Below are 24,537 nucleotides of genomic sequence, written 5' to 3' on the forward strand. Positions count from 1 at the left end.
CTGGCTTCGCCAGCGTCCTGAGCTCACCTTGAGTGCTTGGCACGGGAACGACGAGTGTTTAGAGATCAGGACGTGTTTGGGGGTCAGGATGATCATCGGGAGCCAGATGCCCACTTTCACCCAAGAGCCACACCCCCTGCCCTCGGGGCAGAGCCTGCGAATGTCAGGAAGCATGACGCTGACAGCGGAGTCGGTCCACGGACGACGACGGACATAGTCACAGGACGGGCACAGAACCAGCTCTGGTCGCGCAAGAAGGAATGGCGAAGTGCTCACGGCAACGGTGTCACGGAAGCGTCCTCACTGGCCCGAGCGAGGACGGGGGCCACAGTGGGTTCTCTGTGGGTTGACGGTGAAGCGCAGCGGGCTCTGGAGGCCTGGGAGCGTGGCTCGACTCCCTTGAACCAACACTCCAGAACACTCAGGAGTTCATCGGTTGCGGGGGGAGAGGGGCAGAAGTGTCCACTATGGGAACACACTCTCCAGGCCTGACACTCGTTACAGCAGAAACAAAGGAGCCACCCAGGGGGGTCTCTGGCTGCCTCCACCATCTGGGGCCCCACACAGTGAAATGGGCTCGGCGGAGCCAGAGAGCCAGGGTGACCGATAAAGACACCCGGGACCCCAGAATTGGCAAGTGGAAGTGCCAGGGACCATCTCAAGGGAAGTTCCGCCTCCAAGAACGGACCCAGAGGAGAAGCCACTGGATTAGAGCCCCAGGGAGGTGGGCTCGGGTCTCTGGCTCCAGGACTCTGCTCCGTCATGGGTTTTTACTAAGAAGACTCCATTCTTGGGATGTTTCTTGCCTCTGGGCTGGGATTTAGAGAAGATTCCAGAGTCTCGGCAGCAAATGTTCAGACACAGACATGCACGCAGGTCCGGTGATGGTGGACCCGGAAGGGAAGGCGGCCCACGGTCTCATGGAAAGTGTGGAGAATGGGCCCCCAGGAGGACCCAGGTCCAGCCACCCGCCCAGCAGGGGGATGTTAGAATCTGGGCATGAGGCTCACAGGTGGAGGCCGACACTGATGGCCTGGTCTCGCCCTTTGCCCTGCTCTCCGGGGCTGTCTGGCTAGCCGGCCAGTGGGCTCAGTCCCTTTTGCACCCCCTACACAGGGTCAAGAGGGGTGTGGAGCTGGGCCGTCAGGGCGTACTGCAAACATAAGAGCAGGTGCACGGAGGGGGCCAGGGCTGGGTCCGATACACCGCCCCCCCCCCCCAGCCCACGCTCTCTGCACCAGTGCCTGGAGCCAGAGTGTGCTCCCAGCCAGCCCGTGTCCACCCCTGGTGGCCTCGGGTGGAAGCAGGCTTCGCTCTTGCACCTGGGTCTCTGCTAGGAGAGGAAGCCCAGCCCCGTAGCCGGGGGTCCTGAGCCCGAGGGGGGGGTCCTGTGCAGGGGGGTGGGGGTGGGGGTCCTGAGCCGGCCCACCTGCAGAGGGAGAGGCGGCGCCCCTGACAGCTGGGGGCCAGGGAATGACCTGGAATGTGGCTGTGGGCATCCGGGTCTGCCATTTCCAGCTCTGGGATGTGAGGCTGCTGCACCTCCGAGCCTCCACTTGCTCATCTGTAAAACCGGAGGGTGTGACTCCCATCCCGTTGGGTGGGTTTAGAACAGTGTGGCACATGGGGACGTGCCCAGGAAGGGTTAGTTGTCCTATTACCTGGAGTCCTAAGGCATTTCCTCCCCAGGGAGCCGCTCCCTGGCTGCTCTGGGGGCAGCCCGGGCAGGACTGGGCAGTGGGGAAGGGGCTCCACCCCAGACAGAGGCTTTGGGGCAGGAGGTGGGAGGAAGCTGCGGCACAAGCCCAGCCCCTCAGGGCAGCCTCGGCCCCTCCTGGCAGGCAGCCCACCCCACCAGAGTTCCTAATTCCTGCAGAGACTGCAGACTCCCAGCAGCTGGGCTGGTGCCTGGGGTTGGGCAGGCCCAGAGGCAGGCCGGGAGGGCCCCAGTTTGAAAAGAATCCCAAAGACGCCCCGGGCAGAGGGGTCGGAGCGACCTGGTCCCCATTATTTAGAGACCACAGCATGCCAAGACCTGGCCGCAGGTCTCCAGTACCCAGCCTGGCTGCGGAGGGAGTGGGTCGGGCCAGCAGGCTGCAGAGGCCCCCCGTGGGGGGAGTCCCAGGATAGTGCGAGCAGGTGGGGGGAGGATGGGGAAGACGGTGATTGGGGTTTTTTTGCTTCTCTTCTAGGCTGGAAGCTAAATCCCGTGGTAGGCGCGGTCTATGGGCCTGAATTCTATGCAGGTACAGGCTGGAGCGGTCCTGGCGGGGTGGAGGGCCGGGGACGGGGCCCGGGCACGGGGCTGGACAGGTGTGGGCGGGCTGGGCCGGCTGCCCTCTCACCGCCTCTCCTCTGCCCCCTTTCCCTCAGTGACGGGGTTCCCCTACCCCACCACGGGCACAGCCGTTGCCTACCGGGGCGCACACCTACGGGGTCGGGGCCGGGCCGTGTATAACACGTTTCGGGCTGCGCCGCCCCCGCCCCCCATCCCAACTTATGGAGCGTGAGTACCTGGGGAGGCACCTGGGGAGGCACCTGGGGAGGGAGGCACCGGGAGGGAGGTGTGGAGAGCGGCCCAGGGGGTGTGGGGAGGGAGGCCTTGGGCAGCCTTTCCGGAACGGCGGGGGGTGGGGGCGCCAGGACCACCCCGACCTTTGCACTGCGGGCGCCCCATATCGGCACCCCAACCCCACCCTGCCATGGGAACCGAGGGTCACTGGCATTTGGGGGACACTCAGAGCCCCAGCACCTGGCTGGATGATTGCACGGGCTGGTGGCTGGCCCGCGCGCACAGTGGGGGCCTGCTGAGCCCTCCCTGGTCCGTTCCCGGGCCAGTGCCCTCTGCCCCTCGGGGGACAGCTGCCTGGGCTGGGTGGGGGGAGGGTAAGCAGCATGGGCCGAGGGGCCCCTGGCTTTGTGGGAGAAAGGAGCTGACCAGCAAGGGTGTTACTCTATTGTTATACCAAAACAGGGCACTGGAGCAAACGCTTGTTAAAATGCCAGTCCCATGGGCAGGGCTGGCACCCTGCCCCCTCCCTCCTCAGCAGACACCGGAGCCGGCCTACCCCACCTCTCCAGCGTTCCCACCACTCTCTTGTCCGTTTGCTTCCAGGGTCGTGTATCAGGATGGCTTTTATGGTGCTGAGATTTATGTAAGTGCAGCCCTAGGCGGGAGCGGGGGTGGGGGGCCCAAGGCCGAATTCCAGGGTCTTCACCTCCCCGCCCCCAGGCCCTGGCCCCCACCCATCCCGCCCTATGCTTGGAACCGGGGCGGGGAAGGGTGCCCAGGGCATTGGTCCCCGGGGACCTGGGCACAGCTGCGCCTGGGCTGTCTGTGCCCACGTCTTCTCGCATCCACAGGACACTGGGTGATGGAGGCGGGGGCGACTCTCCCATATCCTTAACCACATTGGGGGCGCTGAGTGAGCCCCCATGGGCACCCCATTGATATGGAGGCCCGGAGAGAGACCAGGAGGCAGGGGTTCCAGGGCAGACCCCTTGGTGGGGTCCTGTGGCTTCTCTGTCCCTTCATGGGGCTGCCGCGGAGCCGCAGCTGACGACCCCACACACACGCACGCACACGCACGCACATGCACACGCACCCAGCCCAACGGGAGACCCTGCTTTCATCCTGGGCAGTTGCTCATAATTCGACAGTCCCTTTGCACTGGCGCCAAGACGCGATCTCGGTTTGCTCTTGACCCTGCCCAGGATCCCTGATGGCCCGGAGTCACTCCTGGGCTTTCCACGTCTACTGACGTCAAAGCTCACTGGGCTGGGGCAGGTCTTTGGGCCCTTAGCATGTGCCAAAGCCACAGACACAACCAGACGTCTATTAGGTACCTGCCGGTGTGATCCCTGCCTCACCCGACACCATGCCCCTGGGGAGTCTGCAGTCCTGAGCCCTCCATTACACCCGAAGCTGGGTGCCCCCAGGCCTGTACCGGCTAGTCCGCACCTGCCCAAGGCTCTATCCGCCCCCACTAAGCCCCTGTGCTGTCTCTCCCTGCTCTTACCCCGCAGGGGGGCTATGCAGCCTACAGATACGCTCAGCCTGCGGCGGCGGCAGCGGCCTACAGCGACAGGTATGGCTGGGACACCGGTCGGGTGAAGACGGCAGTAGGGCAGCAGGGTCACTGCAGAGGTGGGCTCAGGGCAGGGGGGGGCCTCTTCCTGGGGTGCAGGGTCTGGACAGAGGGGAGCAGGTTGGAGTCTCCTGAGCCAGTGAGCCCCTGACTTCCTGCTGGCACGACGGGGGTGGGGGGGCCTCCAATTCCCAGCCCCTGAGCCCTGAGCCCTGACCCCTCCCCTCCGGGGAGCAGGGTAACGAGGAGGCTCTGCGTCTGCCCTGGGCACACCTCTGACCCCACTCAGGCCTTCCAGGTCTGAGACCCTTCAGCTCTGAGAAGGAAAGGCCGCGTGCCCTCCCCCAGGGGTGTGAGGACCCCAGATGGCAGCGTGGCTGGCTGCCAGCAAGCCCAGAGGCTGGGGGGTGGCTCTTTGTCCCGAGGGCAGGTCCGGGGGTGGCCGAGCCTGGCACACGGGCACTTGGCCTCAGGGCCACTGGGCTTCGCTGAGGGAAGCGCAGACGTCCCGGTGCCCGAGGGCCGCCTCTTCCTCTCGCCCAGGGGCACCTGCCGACCCCCACCTTCCAAAGCTTCTGGCTGCATCTCGTGTCGGGGGTGGGGGGTCAGGTGTACAGCACACCCTTCCGCCCAGCCCTGTCCTCCAAGAGGCTGGGACTTCATACACAAAATAAGAGGAAGATCATGGAGGGGACGCAGCGCCACTTCTTCACGGTGACCTCCCTGCCCGCCCCCCACGCCCGCTCGTCCTGCTCGGAGCCTTTCCGCACCACCTTGCCCTGATCTTCCTGGGGATCGGGGTTCTTCTGGCCCCTCGCCCGGGTCGGCCCACACTGGAGGAATTGGGAGGGTGGCCAGCCGTGTTCTGGACACTTCCTTCTGCCCGGGCAGGAAGGAGGGCGCAAGGGCGGGCGGAGGTAGGGGTGGCTCACAGGTGGGACCACACTGGAGGGTGCTCCCGAAATGTCTGGGAGGAGGTGGGAGACCCATTGCCGCCCCCCACCTGCCCGCATAGCCCCCACGCCTCTGGCCTTCCCCGTGTTGTCTCCGCAGTTACGGCAGAGTCTATGCAGCCGCTGACCCCTACCACCACACCATCGGCCCCGCGGCGACCTACAGCATCGGAACCATGGTAAGGGGGCGGGGGCGGCCCGGCCCGTGGCGCCAGCGTGACGAGGAGGGCCTGGCGCCGCAGCCAGGAGGGGGTGGGCAGGCCCCCAGGACAGGGACCCAGACCTCTGAGCAGTGCCCGGAAGGACCAAGGCCGAGATGGGAGTTTGCGGGAGGGCTTGCCCCTTGGCACCCTCGGGGACCTTGAAGGAGCAGGTGCGCCGGGACGGTCGGCCGCCCGGGAAGGACGCCTGGCCCTCTGGGGAGACCCTGGCATGCCCACTTCGCCCAGTTTTCTAAGGCTCCAGAGGCCAGCAGGGCCACCACGCCGCACGTAGGGGGGTGTCCGCCGCCGTCCCTCTGTGTCCTGTCGCTCCCTCGCACTTTTCCTCGCATCAAGGCCAGGGGCCAGGGCTGCCTGTGGCCCCCCACCCAGACCCCTCTGTGGCCCCGGGGCCGGCTCTCCCCAGCCCCTGCGCACGCCCTGTGGGCCCACGGCAGCCGGTGTGTCTGTGTGTGTGTGTGTGTGTATGGCCAGCTGTCGACACATGCAACCCAGCTCACTCTGTACCCCGAAACCCGCTTCCAGGGGACCCCCTGCCTCTGTGACCCCCCCGCCCCAGGGGCTGTTAATGTCGGGTTTTAGCTAGCTTGGCGTCCAGCATCAAAGATGAACACATTTTCCCGGGGTGTGAGGGGGGAGGACGGTCAGAGCCAACACGGACTCCTTGTTCCACCTCCTTGGTTTTGATTACTCCCTCCCAATTTTTGTTTTGTCTTTTTTGATTTTTAACACCTTTGCGGCATGGCAAGCAGCCCGCGGTGACTGCCGGCAGCCCCAGGGAGCGGGGCCAGGGAGCGGGCCCTTCGGCTCCGGGGTCAGCGCGGCCCTCTGTGCGGCTGCTGGCTAAAAGCTTTCACTCATTCACAGAGGCCCCTCTTGTGTTCTCATTTTTATTTGTAGGATTTTCTGCATTTTCCCCCAAGTTTTTCCTCTGGCACTCACCATCTTCCTTTTTCTGTTGAAACCGGTTGGTGGGGAGGAGGCTCCCCTGGAGACCTCCCTGATCCAGGGCGGCCCAGGGACACGGGAGCAAGAGCACCCAAGGCCTGTCCTGGTCGGCAAGACGGAGGGCCCAGGCGAGCACCTGGGGGAAGAGCAGGGACCCCAGGAAACCCCCTACAGCTCCGAGGAGCTGGGCGGGCCGGCACAGCCCGTCCTGGTGGGGCCGAGGCCCGGGGAACCCTGACGAGGGTCCCTCCACCCTCCTGAGTCCTGCCCCAGGGCAGGCAGTGCCGGGCGCCAAGAGGTGGAGCTCTCCCCCCAGACCTCCTCCCCGGCCCCCACGAAGGAGCAAGGGCCAGGAAGGGCCAGGCCTGAGCCAAGAGAGCCACCGGGAGGCAGCTCCAGCCTTGTTACCTAGGAGCGCAGCGGCCGATGACCCCGGCGGCCCCCTGGTGCCCACCGGCCGCCCCTACCACGGAAGAACTAGGCCCAGGGCCCCCCGACCGCTGCCATGAGAACCGGCGCCCGCTCTCCCCAAGGCAGACCTTCCTAAGGGGGGCAAAAAATGGGATTTAGCTATTTCTTTTTGTTTTTCCTTATTTTTTTTTTCTTTTTTGCTTTTCCCCCCCCTACCGAAAGGCGGTACTGATTGGCTGTTTGTCATCTTTGATGTTGCAGGCTAGCCTGTGCCGAGGAGGGTACAGCCGCTTCACCCCCTACTAGCAAGAGGGCCCAGCCCCTAGCAGCATTCACACTGACTGCCCAGTACACACCAAACCCAGCAGTCCAAAACCAGGCACAGCCACCAGGAGGACAGTGCGCCCCCCCCAGGCCACGGCACGCGACGCCAAAGCCCATAGGGTTTACCTCCAGCCAGCTGGTCTCCCTGCCCCTCACGATGGCGTGTGTGTCTTTGACCCTGGTGCCCCCTGTATGTCTGAAACCTTGCTTCCTATTTTGACTTTGTTGACGTTGTACCCCCAAGTCGTTTCAGGTACGGTATGCACAGGGGGAGGGGCTAGGCCGGGCGCACGACCTCTCCCCACGACTAGCAATAGAGCCCGCCAGGGCGACGCGACCCCCCGGGCCCCGGGGCTGCGCAGCCTCGAAGACACCCCGCGCCACCGTCCCTCCTGGGGTTAGGCCGTCAGACGGAGCTCCCGTCCGCTCGTCGCGGGGTTTCTGGTCGAGACAGTGCTCCCTCCCGACCTTCCCGTCACCCAGCTAATGACGAGAGTGGCCCGTCCGCCCCCCTCGCCCCCACCACCCTATCCAGCTGAGACTAACATTTCGGGTTCGAGTTTGTTGAGGACGTTTCCTGCCCCAAGCAGTCACAAGCACATGGTACAGGCGGCCCCACCACGGCCACAGCAGCCTCAGGGCTCACTTAGCCTCTATGTAGGAAATGACAGTGCAGGAAGGAATTCCCCGCACCCCGCACCCCCTCCAGCCAGGCGCCCTCAGCCCGCCCCTGGTCCCTCCAGCCCCTGGTGCCTCCAGCCGTGCTCCCAGGATGGCCCCCCAGCACTGCTCGAGATGGGGCCTGGCCAGCCTGGTCGCCTTTGCACTTGGCTCCAGCACCCTTTACCCCTCCCCGGGCTTGAAAACATCCTTTTATCGGGGTACATTCCAGAAGGGGCAAGCAGGTGAGGAGTGGGGGAGGCCCACGGCCGGCGCCAGCCTCCCGTCCAGACAGGCTGGATGCCTTGCTCTGCGGCCTTGGGGCCCCGGTGCTGGGACCCACTGGTACTGCCGAGGCAGCCAGGCAGCTCCTGGAGGAAGGGTCTCGGGCCAGAGCCCCCTCGTGGGCCAGAGCTGGGCTCTGGGTGGGTCCCCGATGCTGGACCGGCCCCCGCCCCCCTCTGCCCGGAGCACCGCCACCTCATCCGGGCCCTCGCGGCCTGTGAGGTGCTGTCCATCCGCCCTGCCCTCGCCTTGACCCACGCAGAGCAGCCGGGCGCCCCTGCCCCCCCTCCTCCCCTGCACCCCCCTCCCCCGGGCCTCACTGCGTCTGCTCCTGCCGCCCCCACGTCTCCCCTCCCCACCACACTCTGCCCTGGAGGTCACACACGAAGGGTCCTAGAGCTGGGCCTGGAGGACAGTGGGGGGAGGCGCTAGGACGTCAGGGCCCGGGGCCCCCTCCCGCCCTCCCGGCCGCTGCCCTGCGCGCTCGCCAGGGCCCGTCTGTCCTCACGACGCCCCGGAGTTGCTTCCGTGAAACTGCAAGTCCTGCCTTTCTGTTTCTGTTGTAGTGAAAGCTTCCACCGTTTCCTTCTTGGACCATGAAGGGCAAAAACAAAAAACAAAAACAAAAACAAAAAAACAAAAAAAAAATCACAAAACAAAAAACCAAACAAAAAAAGATGTTAAGATCCAAGCAACAAAAAAAAAACCAACCAAACCAAGAAGCATCCACCACGTCCAAGTCGCGCGTGGCGCCGCACACCGCAGCGAGGGAGCACGTCCCGCCGGGCGCCCACCCAGGAGAGCGCCCGGGCCGCGCCGCCGGCCTGCGAGGAGGGGAAGGGGCCTCGTCTCTACCAAGTCTTCCTTCCGGCCCCCACTCCCAGGGCACGCGGGGCCCAGCGGAGGAACAGGCCGTGGGCCTGCGCGGGGAGAGCAGCCAGCAGGACTTGACCTTTGTTGCCAACTGTGCCAGTGGAGGGGACGGCCGGGCCGGGTGTGGGGGGGACGGCTGTCCGTTCCCGGGGTCCCTGGCTCCGGCCGGTGCCCGTCACCCTCGGGCCCCCGGCTCCCCCTTGGGCCATGCTGCCAACACGGTGTTCTGCAAACCTGGGGTGTTCTGCAAGCCTGGGCATTGTGGGCCGCAGGAGCCTGTCTGAGCAGCAGCCCTGGGGGCCGACCCCACACCAAGGGCTGACGTGGTTCCAGAACTCTGGAAGGGGCTCCGGGGCCGGTGGCCGCCCAGGATCAGCCCGGACTGTCGGGAGGGCGGGGTCTCGGGCCGGGACACGCTCAGGCCCCGATGGCGGGTTCCTGTGGCCCCGTGAAGGCGGCCTGGGCCCGGACGGTGGGAGGGAGGCCGCCCTCCCCACCTCTGCCTGCAGGGGAGCGGGGGGCCGGGAGGGGGGCCAGCGCCTGGCCGCAGGGGGAGGTTGGCAGTGACGGGCGGGCGCAGCAGGGAGAGCGGGGAGGGCAGGGCCGGCGGCGGCGCCGGTGGGTCCCGGTGGGTCCCGGGGTGGCGGAGGGGGTGGCGGGAGGGCCAGGGAGCGGCAGGGAGGGGCCCGGCCAGGCAGGGAGAGCTGGAGGAGGGGAAGCAGCAAAAAACCACCGACGTAGGCTCCCAACATGGCTCCACTGTCTCATGAAACTTAAAAAGTAAAAAAAATAAAAAGTAAAAAAAAAAAAAAAAACCTACACCTCACTTTATATATTCAGCATCAGCTCCTGAAGCTCCGGAAATGAGCCCCTTTTCTATTCCCGTGTACAGACCCCGCCCGCCGGCCGAGCCCCTGCTGCTCCGCCGCGGCCCCCTCCCGGCCCCAGGACTGCAGCCAGGCCCCAGGCTTCCTTTCTTACCATTCTGTATGCTTCCAAGGTGTGACCATTCAAATCAACAGTATTATTATTAAGATTATTAATAAAGATTTCTTTCTTCAAACCAGGACAACTCTTTTTGATTTGGCAGCTCCAGGCCCGGAGGGTGGAGGGGCGGGTGGTGCGTGGCGCGCCTGGGGGCGGGGCGGGGGGAGCAGGACGGGCAGCCTGTCCCAGGACACGGCCTTCCGCGGGCCGGGGCCAGGGTAAGGGGGTGGGGTCAGAGGACACTTCTGGGCGAGGGACCCAGAGCCAGAGCCAGCCGGGCCCCACCGGTGGGGCACATTCCAGGGCGGCGGCCACCCCAGCCCCCTCCCAGCGGAGGCTCCTGCACAGAGCGCCTGGCCCAGGCCAACGTCGTGGGCTGCCCAGCGGCCAGGCCGGCGGGCTGGGGGGGCTCCGATCACACCCCGCTGCGACCTGATGTGTATCAGCAGACCCCCGTTCCTTGCAGGGGGCGCAGGGGGGCGGGGTGCCGCTTCAGGGTGAGCCCGGGGGGGCAGGCTCCCATCCCCAGAAGGCTGTGGTGGAAGCCCCCTCCCCGAAGAGGGAGGAGAACCAGGAGGGAAAGCAGAAGTCCAGGGCGCCTGGGGGGCTCCGTGGGTGGAGCGGCGGCCTTGGGCTCAGGTCATGACCCCAGGGTCCTGGGATGGAGCCCCAGGTCGGGCTCCCTGCCCTAAGGGGAGCCTGCTTCTCCCTCCCCTCCCCATTCCCCCATCCCTGCTCTTTCTCGAGCTGGCTCTAATAAATAATTAAAATCTTAAAAAAAAAAAAAAAAAGGAAAGGAAAGCAGAAGTCAAACAAGAGCTTAAAAGCCCTGGGTTTGGAGACGCTGGGCCAGGTTCCGAATCCGAGGCGCCGCGTCCGCAACACAGCTCGCCCGCTTGACTCCTCAGGTGTCACATCGGGTGGTTTATTTCAGCGAGGACCCCCCCCCCCCCCCCCCCCCCCCCCCCCCCCCCCCCCCGCGCAGGGACGCGGGCTTAAGCGCCAACATGGATTTTACTGCCCACGAGCCTCTGCTCTCCATGGGGCTGGGACGGAGGCGGCGGGGCACGGGGCTGGGTGCCCCCCCCGCCCGCCAGACTGTAAGAAAATAATTGCCCTATGAATGTTCCCTCCTTCTCTGCATAAGGTATTTGGGGGAAACTGCACTTAAAAAAGCAAACAGGCTTCACGAATGAAGAGCAGCCGCTGGCTTCCCAGCCCCCGGCCCCGCCGGCCCCCACCTCTGGGGACACGAGGGAAAGGGCCAGGAGCCCCACCTTGGCCCCCCTGGAACTACCAAGCAGGAGAGGCTCAGGGCAAACCTAAGGTCCAAAGCCAGAGCACGACGACGTGAGCAGCTCCAAGTTGCAGCGGCTCACGTCCCCCCAGGTCTGCTGAGCTGTCCAGGTCCTCAGGGCCAGCCTGGGTGCGGGTGGCCCGTCTGTCCCAGCTGGCCAGCAGAGGCTCCCTCCTCGTCCCGCCTGAGCTACCGCCCTGCTGCTGGCCAAACCCGTTCCCCACCAGACGGAGCTGGCTCGGCCACGTGCCCTGTCCCACCGTGACAGGCACGACGCTCCCTTGCCGTTCAACCGGGCCACCCCAACACCTCTCTGAATCCCGAATTCTGGACGACCGGCAGAGGCGGTGTCACCGCACTGCCGCCTGGTGGCCTCTGCCCTCCCTACAGCCTACAACCAAGCCCATGGACCCGGGGCGACAGGCCAGCCCTGGTGTGACCCCCAGCTGGGGTGCCCTGGCCCTCAGCACCGCTCCCCCTCGCACAGCGCAGGTGGAGGGCAGAGCAATGGGCAAGCACCCCCCATTGACGGCCCTGTGAGGCCCGGGGATAAGAGACCCCCCCAGCCCGAGGGACGCGGCTGGGCCCAGGAGAAGAGCTGGGCAGGTACCCCAGGCTGCGAGTGGAGGCGCACCCCGGCCCCCGCCAGGAAGCCAGCACGGCGGCCCAAGGTTCAACAGGGGGCTGTGCGGCTGGAGAAGCCGTCTCCCGCTCCCTCACCATCCCCCCCCATGTAGAGCCTCCCGCCAGCCTCAGCACAGGCAGAGGGGAGGAAAGTGCAAGAAGGCCGAGAAGCAAGAGAGGAAGGGGCCCCATGGAGAGGGTCATCAAAGCACCTGCGTGAACAGGGACCCCAGCCCTGGGAGGAGCCACAGGCAGGGCCCCCACCAGGGCTCCCGCGGCCCAGGCCCAGGCCCAGGCCCGGCCGGGCCGGGCACCAACCACCTGGAAGAGATCCGGAGGGCACGGGGCCATGGGAAGGCTCCACGAGTGGCTCCGGCTCATGGGGACAGTAACCTGGGACAGACAGCCCCACACGGGGGTCTGGGCTGTGGCCACCCACCTGGCCTGGGGGAGGTGCCAGCTGCACCAGCCCGGCCCTGGGCCCCCCCGTCCACAGGGGAAGCGGGCCAGTCCCCGGGATACCAGGCCCGGCACCCTGTGCCCTCAGCCCTCACCCTGGGAATTGTCTCCCGGGCCCGCTCGGAGGCTTCCGGTCCCATTTAAGCTGGTGGAGCCCACGCGTCGCAGCCTACTAGGAAACCCCCTTCGTGGACCTGAGGGGAACTAGCTTCCCCAAATGCTGTCACCCCACCTGGGAACCCAAGCTCCAGGCAGGGATTAGAAGAGTTCATTAACCTCAGGAAGTTACCAGCCCGGCAAACACACTTTCTTGGTTTTCCTATGACCAACGTCCACGACGACAAAGCCCCAATCCTGGCCTCCTGCGCGTGGGGCCTCCCACGCATGGGGCCTCCTGCACTGTGCCGCAGTAGCCGGAGCCTTGAGGCAGGAGCCTCTGGGTTTCGTGCCCGCTCCGCTCATAACGCCCCATCCGTGCGGGGCATGGAGTAGAGCAGGGCCGCCCTGCCCCATTCCGCCCGTGGCACCAGAAACCCCTCCTTGGGGACAGGCTCCACCAGGAACTCCACGCGGCCGTCCCCGCTGGGCCCCGCGGCCGCCACCACCAGGTCCACTATCCGATACTGGTTGACAAATGCCAGGCCCAGTAGCGCGGGCTGCTCCGGCCCCGACGGCCCCCCGCCAAGAGCGCCACCGCCAGTCCCCACGCAGCAGTGGATCCGGAAGCATCGGATGGGGGAGAGGAGGTAGGACCAGTGCAGGGTGCAGCCAAGCCGGAGCCGAGCAGGGGAACCCTCCTCCTCAGGGGTGGCTCGCTGCCAGCGCACGTGGGACACGGTGACGGCCTGCACCCGGGGCAGCGGGGCGAGCAGGCTCTTGGCATCCACCACCTGCCAGGACAGAGAAGGCTCGCCACGGTCCCCACGTGCGCAGGGGGTTTAGGGTGCCCACCCCTGCACAGCCCCCCTGCAGCCCCCTCCCTGGCACCCCTGCAGCCCCCCTCGCAGCGTCCCTGCAGCCCCCTCCCCGGCACCCCCGCGGCCCCCCTCCAGGCACATCTGCCTCCCGTGTGGTGGGAGGCACCTCGGCCGGGCCCCAGTGCGGCGTCCGCAGCCTCACCTGGACCTCGCCGAGGCGGCAGACGAAGCTCTCCTCCTCCCGGCTGCCTGGAGGCCGGGCGAAGCTAACGAAGAGGTCTCGCAGGAGGCAGTCGCGCAGGTTCACCTTGTAGCAGCTGCAGGGGACAAGTGGGATCAGTCGTGGGGAGCCCCCCTCGGCTCAGCACCAAGGCTGGCAGCTCAGAGGCCCCAAGTCACGGCAGGAAGGTCCATCCTAAGGCGGACCCTGTGGCCGGTGGGAAGAACCTAAGGTGGGACGGTGACTGCTCCCAGCAGCCTCCTGGGTTCCTGTCCCAGGGCTCCTGAATCCTGGGGGGGTGGGGGGTGTTGGCCAGGGCTCATCCAGCCCCCCAGTTCTGGGGCTCCTCACCCAAGGGCCCCTGAATCGAGCCCCCCATGTGGCCATCCCCTGCTGGAGACTCACCGCTGGACCCAGCCCCCACGGAGCTGCTGGCTGCAGCGGTGCACCCATCGGGCCAGCTTGGTGGGGGGCACCCGGAGGGGTCGGGGACTGTGCCTCGAGCTTGTCTCTGCCAGGGGAAGAGACCTGAGAATGAGGAGAACCCAAAGGAACCCACGCAGGGAGGTGTCCACACCCGAGGGAGCCCCGGGGGCCACTAGACTCCCCGCTGGTGCCAGGCACTCATGGCCAAACAGGCTGAGGCCCTGGGGGCAGGAGAACAGGGGGGGAGCCCCTCAGCCCCCCACTGTGCTGCCCAGCAAGGGCTGCAGCCCAGAGGCTTCAGCTGACGGGGGACTGTCCCTGTCCGGGCACCCCCCCCGGCCTGGGGCACCCTCTAGACCCTCCTCCCCGAGGTGTCCCTGAAGCAGAGGGTGCCCGCAGGAGGCAGGAGAGCCCTACTCCTCACCATTCAACGTCGAGATGCTGCCGACGTGGCAGCTACCCGCATCCCCTGTGGTGAGCTCCAGTGCCACCCCGACATTCGAAGCCCCTTCTAGCTTGTACACCAAGGACAGGAAAATCTGGGGAGGCACGGGGACCTGCAGAGAGAATAACCTGCCGGCGGAGGCCCAGGGTAAGCGGCCTCGCGGGAGCGGCTGAGAAGCCCCCCACCCCTGGCTCCGGGTCCCACGGGCCATGGCCCCTCCCACCAGGAACGGGGAGGCTCCTGAGCTCAGGGTGTGCGCGGCTGGGGTGGCCTCCCTGCCCCCACCCCGGCCCAATCCTTCCGTGGCTGACAACTCTGGGTCCTGGAATTCTATGGGCTTCCACTGAGAAGAGGTTTCAGGAGAGGGGCCCACAGAAACAGCAGGGGTGGGGATGGGAGCTGTCCTGTGGGGGCGGTGAGAAAGTTCTGGAGACCCGTGGCCCGGTGATGTGCACACAGTTAACACTACTGCATCACACACTCACAATGGGGAAGGGGAGGAACTGAAGGTTCTGTGCTCTTTACCCCAAAGGCCACCTGGGCTGTGGCCCGTCATTCTGGCCGCTGCGGCCCAGCCGCCCAGGTTAGTGCTCCCCAGGGAGAGGGCAAGCACAGGACCCCGCACCTCGCTCCCCACGCACTCACCTACCTCACAGCCACGTGGTCCTGCTCGCGTGGAATCAGCCCGCGGACGAGCAGGGAGCTGCCCCCGTTCCAGGCGTCCGCCAGGCAGCAGTGCGTCTTCACCCAGCCCCGCCCGGCCCCCTCCAGCCTGTGCTCTGCGAACAGCGGCTGGATCTCCTGGGCGCTTGGGTGGTACCAGGGCCCCTCCGCCTCCTCCTGAAGGATGGGGCCGCCTGAGGGAGTGCCGGGGCCGCCAGCCCCCCCACCCGAGCCCCCCACCTCTCCCGGGAGAGACCAAAGTCAGAGAGGGCGGCCCACCCGGGACCCCGCGCACCTGGCCGTAGCGCACTCTTCGCGTGCCCATGCCCAGGCAGAAAGAAGTGACAAAGGGCAAAGAGCAGATGCTGTGTGTGGGCAGGTAGCGTTCCAGCAAAGCCCAGAACCTGCAGAGGAACATGCAGGGGACCCCCGAGGTCACTCTCTGCGTCCCACCCAGGGAGCGGGGCTACCCCGCCAGATGTGCCGGAGATGCAGGTCTGCAGTTGGGGGGACCCTCAAGGTCCCCAACCTTCGCCCCCTTCCTGCTTAACTGGTTGCCAGGCCCCCCACACACCACCTGGAAGCAGCCTCGATGGCTGGCTTCTCTCCGTCTGAGCCCTCAGCCTGCCCTACATGTCCTGGGAAACCAGAGAAATCACCAGAGCTCCCCCCTCCAGCCATCACAAAGCCCCTGGGACAGGCAGGACTCACTTGTCCTGGTTCTGGAAGAAATCCTTCTTTTCCAAACACTCGTACACCCAGCCAGGTGCAAAGAGAGCCGCCGAGAACCCATGCTTCCGGATCAGCTCCAGCGACTAAGGAGACAAGTCCGGGACCCCCCCTTCTCAGTAAATTGGAAGCGCCGAGCCTGGCTGCCAAGGCTCCCTCCCAGCTCCGAGGGGGGCAGCGGTGGGCAGAAGGGCTGCAAGCGGGCAGGGGTCTCTGGGGGCCGGGAGCGCCCACAGGCTGCATGGGTCTCCCTGGCTGTACCCGTCGTCACGTTAGCAGACTCACCGCGGGTGGAGAGAATCTTCAGTTATTGGATTAATTTATTCACTTAGAGCTTAATTAATGAGCAAGAACATCCCCGTGGCCCTGGGGAAGGGGCAGGCCTGGCAGCCCAGGAGCCGAGCGGACTCCCCGTTGACCCCGCACCGGGCGCCTCAGCCCCGGCCGTCCCCTCCTGTCTTTCCTCGCTGCCGACATGCCTGGCCTCGCCGGAGAAAACCCTGCTGGTATTAAACCAGCACTTCCCCAAACTGGCTGTTTCACCTGGTCCTTAGCCCCGAGCTCCCTGAGCCCACCCGACGGTCGAAACCGCCCGGCAGAGGCAACCACTAGCTAGAGCGGAGGCAGGCATCTGAACAGGTGCTTCTGCCCGCGAACACCTGTGTACAAAGCACCGCCTGACTGCAGGGCGGCTGCAGGCTGGGGCTTCGGGGCACAGCCTGGCCCCGGGCGGGTCACCCATGTTTCTCCGGAAAGAATGTTGCCTCTTCCTTCCCTTGAGGGCAGACGGGAACGGAAAGTCCCCGAGAAAACCAGGCCATGGAAGGCTTGCAGCCCGCCCCCCCGCCCCAGCCTCGAGGGCCACCACCCACCTTGTACGTGTCGAACTGGCCTCCCACGACCTTGCCACGGGCGAACACGTCCACTCCCACGTACACGTCCGCCCGGCGCTGCCCGGCCTGCCCCAGCATCCGCTCTAGGTGCTCCTCCCGCCAGTTATAGTTGGTGAAGAAGCCGTCGCAGGAGTCGAAGAAGACCCTGCAAGGTGGCGAGGACCAGCCGTGAGGGCCGTCCCCTTCCTTCCCCTCCCATCCTATCTCCACCCCGGACCCAGCTGCCTCCAGGACCAGAACGCAGCCTGCCCCGAAGAGCAGGGCCCCAGCCGGGGAGGCACGGCCTACGGCCCTCGGCGCAGTGCCAACCCCTGGCGTAGTCCCACCTGAGGGCGGCCAGTAGCAGGCACCCCACCCCTGCCCTCTCCCACGGGGGTGGTCATGTGTGCCAGGCCCTGGAAGCAGGCCGCACTCCCACCGCCCTCTCCGCCCAGAGGGCTGCCCGGCTCACCGGTTGTGCTGGTTTAGTTCGTCCTGCCACTTGAGCTGGCCACTGCTCACCACACTGTCGTACCAGAGCACCAAGCCTCTGGGGACCTGCTCATGGAGCCGAGCGGTCAGGTACCGGAGGAAATGGGGCATGTTCCCCACTGCAGCCAGCTGGAGGGGGGTGAAGAGCAGACCCTCGGTGAGGCGTGGGCCTGTCACGAGAGGTGCCCAGCGCAGGACAGACAGGAGGATGCTTCATCTCAGAAGCAAACACATACTCCAAATAAGCCGCGGTCCCTGGAGCCCCCCCAACCCATAGACGCTGAGGGGAGGGTCCAGCCAGATATCTCCCACTATCCTTCCTTTCTTCGTTTTCCTTTTTTCTGTTTTTCTTTTTTCTGGTTTTTTTTTTTTTTTTTTTTTTTTTTTTTTTTTTAAGATTTTATTTATTTGAGAGAGAAGAGAGTGCTCCGGAGGAGAGGCAGAGGGACAATCAGACTCCACACTGAGCACGGAGCCTGACTTGGGGCTCGGTCCCATGACCCAAGCCAAAATCAAGAGTCAGACAACCACCTGAGCCCCCTGCGCCCCAACTGTCCTTCTTTCTGAAGCAGGAAGGACATGGGCGCAGCAATCAAGGAAAGACAAAACGCCATGAAAGGGGAGAGAGCGTGAGGGGAAGCCACACACACAGCCCGAGCAAGCCGGACGGAGGAGGGAGAGCTGTCGGCCTGAAGGAGCACCAAGGCAAAGCTCAGCCAACCAAGGTGTCTGGACACAGCGCCGGAGAACATTCTGTGTCGCTGAGAAATAACAGAAATCTGGGCCGGCTCTAACTCGGAGGCGAGCAGCGGCTCCTGCTGCCCTAACAGGGAGGCTGAGGAAAGCAGCAGAGGGACAGCACATGGCCACGGGCTGGGCTGGGCAAGCACCGGAAGGGAGGCTATGCTCACGCTCAGAGAGTTCTCGATGTTGATCAGCCAGCCATCGAAACGGAAAAACTGGGCAATCAGGACCAGCTGATCAGCCACGGCTTGGTAGGAGCGCTCGTCCCCGGCCAGAAAGGCTTCACAGAGCCGCCCACCTTCCTTCCACTCGGTGATGAAGGTCCCTGGCAGGACACAGAGAAACGAGGTCAGGTGAACCCAGCAGTTGGCAGAGCGTGGTTCCTGCAACTGCATCGCCAGCAAGCTGTTCGCCCACTCACATTCTCGGCTGTCCCGGAGAGCTGGGGAATTAAACCACCTGCGGGCAGAGCCCGGCAATCAGTGCCAAACAGGCCATAAAAGATTCAGGTGCAGGGGAAGAAAGCTTGGGAAACAACCACTCTGCCCACGGAGCAGCCACCTGCGGCCTGTGGGCCACGGCCGCCCACCGCTTGGGTTCATGACTGCAGTTTTGCTGGCACGCAGCCACGCCCATCCGTTGCCTACTGTCTGTGGCTGCCCTGTCTCGGCTAGGACAGTGACCCAGTGGCCTGGCCCCTTCCAGAAGTCTGCTTCGCCCGTCCTAACCTATCAAGAAAGCCCCAGCTGAGGAGCTCTACTCACTCAGAAGCAAAGGCCAAGCTTTTTCATCACTGGCTCACCTGTCAGGTGTGCTAACAAGTCTGGTTGAGTGGGAGGCGAGCCCTGGGGTCTTACCCAGCACGCAGACCCCATGCCTGTGGGCAGCATTGGTCCAGCCCACAGGGGGGATGGTCACCGTGTGGTGGCTGAAGTACACAAAGATGTCAATAGACTGCCAGTGGTAGAAGCAGTAGGGGTTGTGCACCGCCGCGCCCTGAATAAACCTGCGCAAGAAACAGAGCAGTCGGGACCCAGGACACGGGGACCCCGGTGAAGCTTCTCTCCAGTCCTGGCCAGCGACGCTAACTGAAGCTCACTGGGCACCAGGCACGGTGTAGATGCTGCTGGCTGGAGCGAGAAGCAGGACTACGCCTCGGCCAGTAGATCAGAGGTCTTCAGGGAAACATCCTCACCAGACCCAGCCGGCAGTCACCACTGCACCTGGCGGCTGAGCGTTTTCAGCCTCAACAAGGACAAGAGAGGAGAAAAGACAAGCACAAGGGCTTGTGCAAAAGCTCCAGGCCTGGTGTCCCCGCACTGGTCCCTAACGCAGTTCCTCCAGGACGGCCTAGGCTGATAACCACATGAGCTACAACCGAGACGTCACCACCTGCCTCTGCCTGGCCCTTGGTGGCCGGCCCTGACTCAAGCCTTCCCATCTATCGTCCCGTCCAAGACTGTTTTATAGACGTTTAAGACCTCTGAGCAGATCGCGCACCAACTCTGGAGGCGCGGGAGTGTCACAGCGGACATCCGAAGCCAGAGCTGGTGAGGACCACGCTCTGGGGCCAGGAGTGTGGAGAGGGTGCCCACTGCTGTACCCGCCCCGCCTACCAGATTTCAAGGGCACGTGGTTCCCGGAAGCCAATGGTTTCAGGGCTGCAAGAGGCACCAGCTTTCACCTGGCCCGCGTCCTCTTACAGATGAAACAGGAGGCCCGTGCTCCTCGCCCCGTCAGGGCAGTGTGGTCCAGAGGCCCGTCTCCTGACTCCCCCACCCAGCCAGTGTTCTCAGCCACATGGCTCTCCCTCCCTCCTTTCCCTCCATCCCCGTCCCAGGCAAGGAAAACAGGCCACAAAATTAACATGGGACGATGTCCTCGCAGAGCCTTACTTGTCATCCAGGTACCCGCCCATCATGTCATGGCACAGCAAGGTCCGGGGCCTCTCGCTGCTCAGAGGCGGCTGCCGACACTCGGAGGGCTCCAGGGCCACGTTGAAGCTGTCCTCCATGCCGGGCGTCCACGCCAAGAGTTCCTCCAGCGAAGAGAAGTAAAAGCTGACGGGTTTGGTGGTGTCCTTGTCATAATATCTACCTGGTCAGGGGAGGAAACAATGAGGAATAGATGGAAAGTGTGGGGTCCCTAGTGATGCTCTGACAACAGAGAGGAAAACAAGAACAGGAAGGGGCGGGTCTGACCCCGAGGCCCCAAGAGTGAACTCGGAGACAGCGTGCAGAGCCTCCATCCTTCTCACCTGGCAGAGGATCCGGGGTAAAACTGACCACATCATGAAACACTGCTTCTTCTTGCTCCTCCTCAATTCTAAGCAAAGAGAAGTTTAAAAATAATAATAATATATATATATTATTATATAAATATATATATATATTTTAAAGGTTTTATTTATTTATTCATGAGAGACACAGGCAGAGGGAGAAGCAGACTCCACACAGGGAGCCCGACATGGGATTTGATCCCGGGACTTCAGGATCACGCCCTGTGCGGAAGGCAGGTGCTAAACTGCTGAGCCACCTAGGGATCCCATGGTTTTTTAAGTAAAAGCATGAAGAAAAAGAACACTGACAAGCAAATGGACTAGGCCCCATCTAGTCATGCAGAGGGGAGGCGGCGTTATTCTCCGACTTACATTTTGAATGCAGACTATGGAAATACTGCGTTGAACCTAAGAGGCTAGTAGGCGCTGATCCTCCCACAGCAGCCGGTGTTAGCGACATGGCGGGGCCTCCCACAGCGCTCCCCTGTCCTATGAGCAAACCCCTAACCCTCTGCCACAGCCCCCCCAGACGTCACCCTGTGGAGACCTAAGTTATACTTCATAAGGTCCATAGGTTCTGTTGGGGCCAAGCGGTTGGAAAACTCACAGAACTAAGAGTTTCAGGACCCAACAAAGCAGGTTAAGCATTTGCCTTCAGCTCAGGTTGTGATCCCAGGGTCCTGGGATCGAGGCCCCCATTATCCGGCTTCCTGCTCAGTGACGAGTCGGGGCCTCCCTCTGCCTGCCACTCCCCCGCTCGTGCACGCTTGGGCATGCTCCCTCTCAAATAAATAAAATCCTCAAAAAAAAAAATTTTTTTAAGACAACCATTATCACTAGAACGCAAGAAGACACTGCAGCTGCTGTAGATACCGGCCCTGGGCTTCAGAGTGGGAAATGCTCTAGAGATCGCCCAACCTCGACCGCCACTTCCTTGGACCTTTCTTAGGGGGATCTTGAAACTCCCTGGGTGGGTGGAAGGGGTGAGACATTCGAATCTCCTGAAAGTAGAAGTACTATGGAAAAGGCTTCCTTAAAAAAATAAAAATAAATAAATAAATAAATAAATAAATAAATAAATAAATAAATAAAATAAATAAAAATAAAGAATAAATAAAAAAATAAAAATAAAAAATAAAAATAAAAATAAATAAATAATAAAGGAAAATGCTTCCTTTGGAATGTCACCCCACCACGCTGCTCCTCCCTCTGCCTTCATGATTTCCCCACCTTCAGCTCCCCGCCCCCACACCTGTCTGGACACCTGCCGTGGGTACCAGATGACCTCTGCACCTGTTCTTCCTCCCTGAGGACGGAGAACGCCAAGGCAACATGCCTCCCCAAAGATGAACACCTTCCCCAGCAGCCCGAACCACGTGCTTCCCATTCCCGTGCAGCCTGAAACGCGCCTGGTCTCACCCCTAGGGATCTAACAAAGTTAGGGACGCTCTTTCCGGGAAGGCCGTCCAGGTGCTGCTGACTTCCTCCAGGGGAGCAAATGCGCCAACGAGAAGCCAAGCCCGGGCTCAGGAGGGCACGTCCGCCCCTGTCTTGCCGCTGAGCCTCTGCCACTCGGTTCCCCCGACCGGAACACCCTTCCTGCCGTTAGCCACCTGCTCCCGGAGACCCCCCAGCTTAGAGCCCCTCCGGCCCCCTCCGGCCCCTTCCGGCCCAGCAAGGGCGGGCAAGCACTGGCCGGCCCCTCCGCCTCCGCGCGGACCCCGGGGGCGGCGGGCACGACGCCCGGTCTCCGCCCGCCACTGCGGCCCCCGTCGCCCCTGCCCACCTCCTCCGTGGCCGCCGCCGCGCCCGCCGCCGCTCCCGCTCCTCCTCCGGGGTCGGGGGCGCCTTCAGCCGCGCCGCCGCCCGGGGCTCGGGCCCTGCCGCCTCCATCACGACGCCGCGCCCGCCGCCGCCGCCCGCTGGCCAATCACAAGCTCGAGCCCGGCCCCGCCTCCGACCAGCAGCCAATCACAGGCCAGAGCCCGGCCCCGCCTCCGGCCGCCGGCCAATCACAAGCGCGGGGTTGGCCCGCCCAACGGAGGGAGAGCGCGGTCCGGCTGTGGACTCGCGGCCTGCGGTCTGGGTTCGCCCCCCGGGTGACCCGGACTTTGTAGTCGGAGGACGGCCTGGGGGCGGGCCCGCGGTGAGGGGCGGGGCCTACGCGGGGCGGGGCCTACGCGGGGGCGGGGCCTTGCGGGGGCGGGGCCGCGGCTGCGCTGCATCCCCGGTTCGGAGCATCCCTGTCTGTCCCCACCAAACCCCTTCCTGCAGCAGAACCGTGGCCCGAAGGTCACAAAGCCAGTAAGCTGCAGCAGTGAGACTGAGCTCGGGTCGTCTAACCCTATTCAAAGATAATTTTCAGGGGTGCCTGGGGGGGCTCAGCGGTTGAGCGTCTGCCTTGGGCTCAGGGCGTGACCCCGGGGTCCTGGGATCGAGTCCTGCATCAGGGTTCCCCGCAGGGAGCCTGCTTCTCCCTCTGCCTGTGTCTCTGCCTCTCTCTCTCTCTCTCTCTCTCTCTCTCTGTGTGTCTCATGAATAAATAAATAAAATCTTTTTTAAAAAAGATAATTTTCAGGAAAAGATGAAACCCTAATTCTCATTCAGGTGTAAATAGGGACAAGAGATGAAGTCTTTCTTCTTGTTAATCCGCGAAGCAACCGCGCAGATGTTAAAACCAGTTCAAAGAGGATAGAAGACCCGTGTACAGATGAGGAGCATTGAAATGAATATCAAAGCCGAGGCAGAAGCAGCTTTTCTGCAGGGTGGGGGTGGGGAGATCACTGAACCCCTAGAGAGACCATCTGCACCCCCTGATAGAGACAGGGACTGGAGTCACACAACAGCAGCAGGGACGTGTGGTAGATGATGCATCGTACTCCACTGAGGCATGAATTTTTTCTGTACCCCAAATCTGCGCTCTGCAGGAGCTGTGGTGTCCCCAAACTCACAGGGCCTGAAGGCTTCTCACAGGTGGCCCGTCCCCTGCATCTTGGGAACAGTTCACAGTAAATGTGGTACAAGGAGGCCTGAGCAGGGGGGAGTGTAGCCGGGGTGCAGAGGTGCATGAGCACCTGGCCCCGGGGGTCCCAGGCAGACCAGGCTCCGCCTCATGCCACTGACAAAATCCACAGGCAGAGAGACAAGTCATGGGGAAACGAGAAAGGAATTTATTCCAGTGAGGCCTCCCCTACATGAGCACAGCGTCTCAAAGACTGTGCCCAAAGTGCTGAAAACACTTCTAGGTTTATATAAGGACAGTGTGGGACAAAGGTGGGTGGAGACGTGCAGGTGGGCAGTGAAGGTCAGGTTGATCGTTGTCTTGGGGTCAGTCACGGGGTCTTGGTGACTCAGGGCAGTCCTCGTGGCTTGAGGGGGTAATTTAGGTCCCCACCACGAGATGCTATGCCCGCAGGGTCTTTCACCCAGACTTAAGAGATAAGCTCCAAGGAAGAATTTAATCAGTTAGCGAGTACAGACCGAGGTCGAGGTCAAAATGGAGATAGTTGACTTCCTCTTTCAGAAGCAGAAAGTTCAAGGAGGCCAGACGCAGGGCTGGGACCCACAGGGCCAAGCCTGGGCCAGCCGGAGGCTCTCCTCCCCCGCCTCCGAAAGCCCTCTGTGCAGCTGGGAGTGTCCGGCGCTGGGCGGCAGCTGCTGCCCAAGCCCAGTCCAGTGGGCCTCTTTACTATGGTTGCAGACTTTGAACTTCAGGAGGCCCCAAGCTTCCATAAACCCCAAGCGTGGGGTGATGACTAAGGCTGTGGAACCTGAGCCCCAGCCACGCGGCAGGAGACGTGTGGAGCAGGAGACAGTGGTCCCCGGGGAGGACAGAGACTGCAAAGCCCTGGGAAGTTGGCCAGGAGAAGGGGGAGCAGGGCCACAAAGCTCCCTCCAGCCGTGACCAGGCGAGCAGATGATGTGAAGTCCTACTTAACCAGCTATTCCGAGCACTTAGCTGTAGCTTCGTGATAAAATAAATAAACTTTTCATCCTTACAATCAAAACGTACTTCTTAGAGATACACTAAACGGCCCTTAGGTGATGCTCGGTCTCTGGGGGGAGCAACTATGCCGAAGTCTCTCTTTTCTATGCATCCGCCCAGCATCGGCCTCTGGTCTAGGGGGACAGGGAAGAGCAGGTCTCGTGGCCTCTGTGTTGGCTCCCTCTTGCTGCCTTCCCGGCAAACCCTGCAGCTCCCGGTCTCCCTGGGGATCAGGTCAAGCCTGGAGGTCCCTATGTCTGCCTTGAGGTCACATCGGTCCCTGCTGGGACTCCAGACCCGTCTGAGATCTGGCTGGGCCCCCTCAAACCTTAACCTTGCAGGATTTCCAGACAAAATACAGGACACGCTCCCCTGCACCGAGCCTGCCTCTCGAGTCTGAGGACACACGCTCACTACCCGACAGTAAAGTGGCACACCTGGGATGCCTGCCCTTGCCTGGTCCCTACACTCGTTACATCCATTTTCTCCTTTGGGAAATGTAAAGTGCTGCGGATAGAGCTAATGTCCCTCTTAACCCACCACGGCCCTCCTGGTTTCCCTGCCTCCTGTCCCTCAGAGCCGCCTCTGTGTTCCACCAATCTCATCAGTCGGGCCTGTGTCCTTCCAGATGTTGTG

At 63.3% G+C, this 24,537-nt stretch overlaps 2 protein-coding genes across 18 annotated transcripts in view; one reads left to right on the top strand and one right to left on the bottom strand.

Moving 5' to 3' along the window:
- The window catches only part of RBFOX3 (RNA binding fox-1 homolog 3), a 446,986-nt gene extending 437,157 nt beyond the window's left edge, over positions 1 to 9,829 (top strand). For 9 of the 15 annotated variants that reach the window (XM_025468223.3, XM_025468214.3, XM_025468216.3 and 6 more), the window contains 6 exons: positions 2,193 to 2,246; positions 2,374 to 2,506; positions 2,975 to 3,155; positions 4,027 to 4,088; positions 5,142 to 5,220; positions 6,883 to 8,419. In XM_025468223.3, the coding sequence (XP_025324008.1) occupies positions 2,193 to 2,246; positions 2,374 to 2,506; positions 2,975 to 3,155; positions 4,027 to 4,088; positions 5,142 to 5,220; positions 6,883 to 6,927 (554 nt within the window). In that variant the 3' untranslated portion in view covers positions 6,928 to 8,419. Of the gene's footprint in view, positions 1 to 2,192; positions 2,247 to 2,373; positions 2,507 to 2,974; positions 3,156 to 4,026; positions 4,089 to 5,141; positions 5,221 to 6,882; positions 8,428 to 8,456 lie in introns of those variants that run through there. The other 6 variants (XM_025468224.3, XM_025468213.3, XM_049113857.1 and 3 more) reach the window with 6 other exon arrangements.
- A 2,572-nt stretch (positions 9,830 to 12,401) lies between these two features.
- Positions 12,402 to 21,976, bottom strand: ENGASE (endo-beta-N-acetylglucosaminidase). Of its 3 annotated transcripts, none has more exons than XM_025468207.3 (14): positions 21,703 to 21,975; positions 19,896 to 19,963; positions 19,534 to 19,735; positions 18,496 to 18,644; positions 17,806 to 17,963; positions 16,875 to 17,023; positions 16,403 to 16,568; positions 15,513 to 15,616; positions 15,097 to 15,205; positions 14,788 to 14,978; positions 14,118 to 14,266; positions 13,673 to 13,778; positions 13,250 to 13,364; positions 12,402 to 13,020 (listed from the first exon to the last, which is right to left on the bottom strand). In XM_025468207.3, exons 1-14 carry the CDS (start codon positions 21,807 to 21,809, stop codon positions 12,589 to 12,591), a joined length of 2,205 nt encoding a protein of 734 aa, XP_025323992.1. In that variant the 5' UTR covers positions 21,810 to 21,975; the 3' UTR covers positions 12,402 to 12,588. The 3 variants fall into 3 exon arrangements, with proteins under 3 accessions (XP_025323992.1, XP_048969812.1, XP_048969811.1); XM_049113855.1 differs by having other exon boundaries at positions 19,534 to 19,731; positions 21,703 to 21,765; XM_049113854.1 differs by lacking the exon at positions 14,788 to 14,978 and having other exon boundaries at positions 14,118 to 14,250; positions 21,703 to 21,976.
- Between the last annotated feature and the right edge of the window lie 2,561 nt (positions 21,977 to 24,537).

This window comes from Canis lupus, chromosome 9, assembly GCF_003254725.2.
Source record: "Canis lupus dingo isolate Sandy chromosome 9, ASM325472v2, whole genome shotgun sequence".
NCBI classification, from domain to species: Eukaryota; Metazoa; Chordata; class Mammalia; order Carnivora; family Canidae; genus Canis; species Canis lupus.

Coding starts and splice junctions, on each gene's coding strand:
- ENGASE (XM_025468207.3), bottom strand. CDS start 21,809: ATGGAGGCGGCAGGGCCCGAGCCCCGGGCGGCGGCGCGGCTGAAGGCG. Junction 19,964..21,702: donor CGGCGGCGGCCACGGAGGAG/GTGGGCAGGGGC, acceptor CTCTTTGCTTAG/AATTGAGGAGGAGCAAGAAG. Junction 13,779..14,117: donor CAGCATCTCGACGTTGAATG/GTGAGGAGTAGG, acceptor TTCCCCTGGCAG/AGACAAGCTCGAGGCACAGT.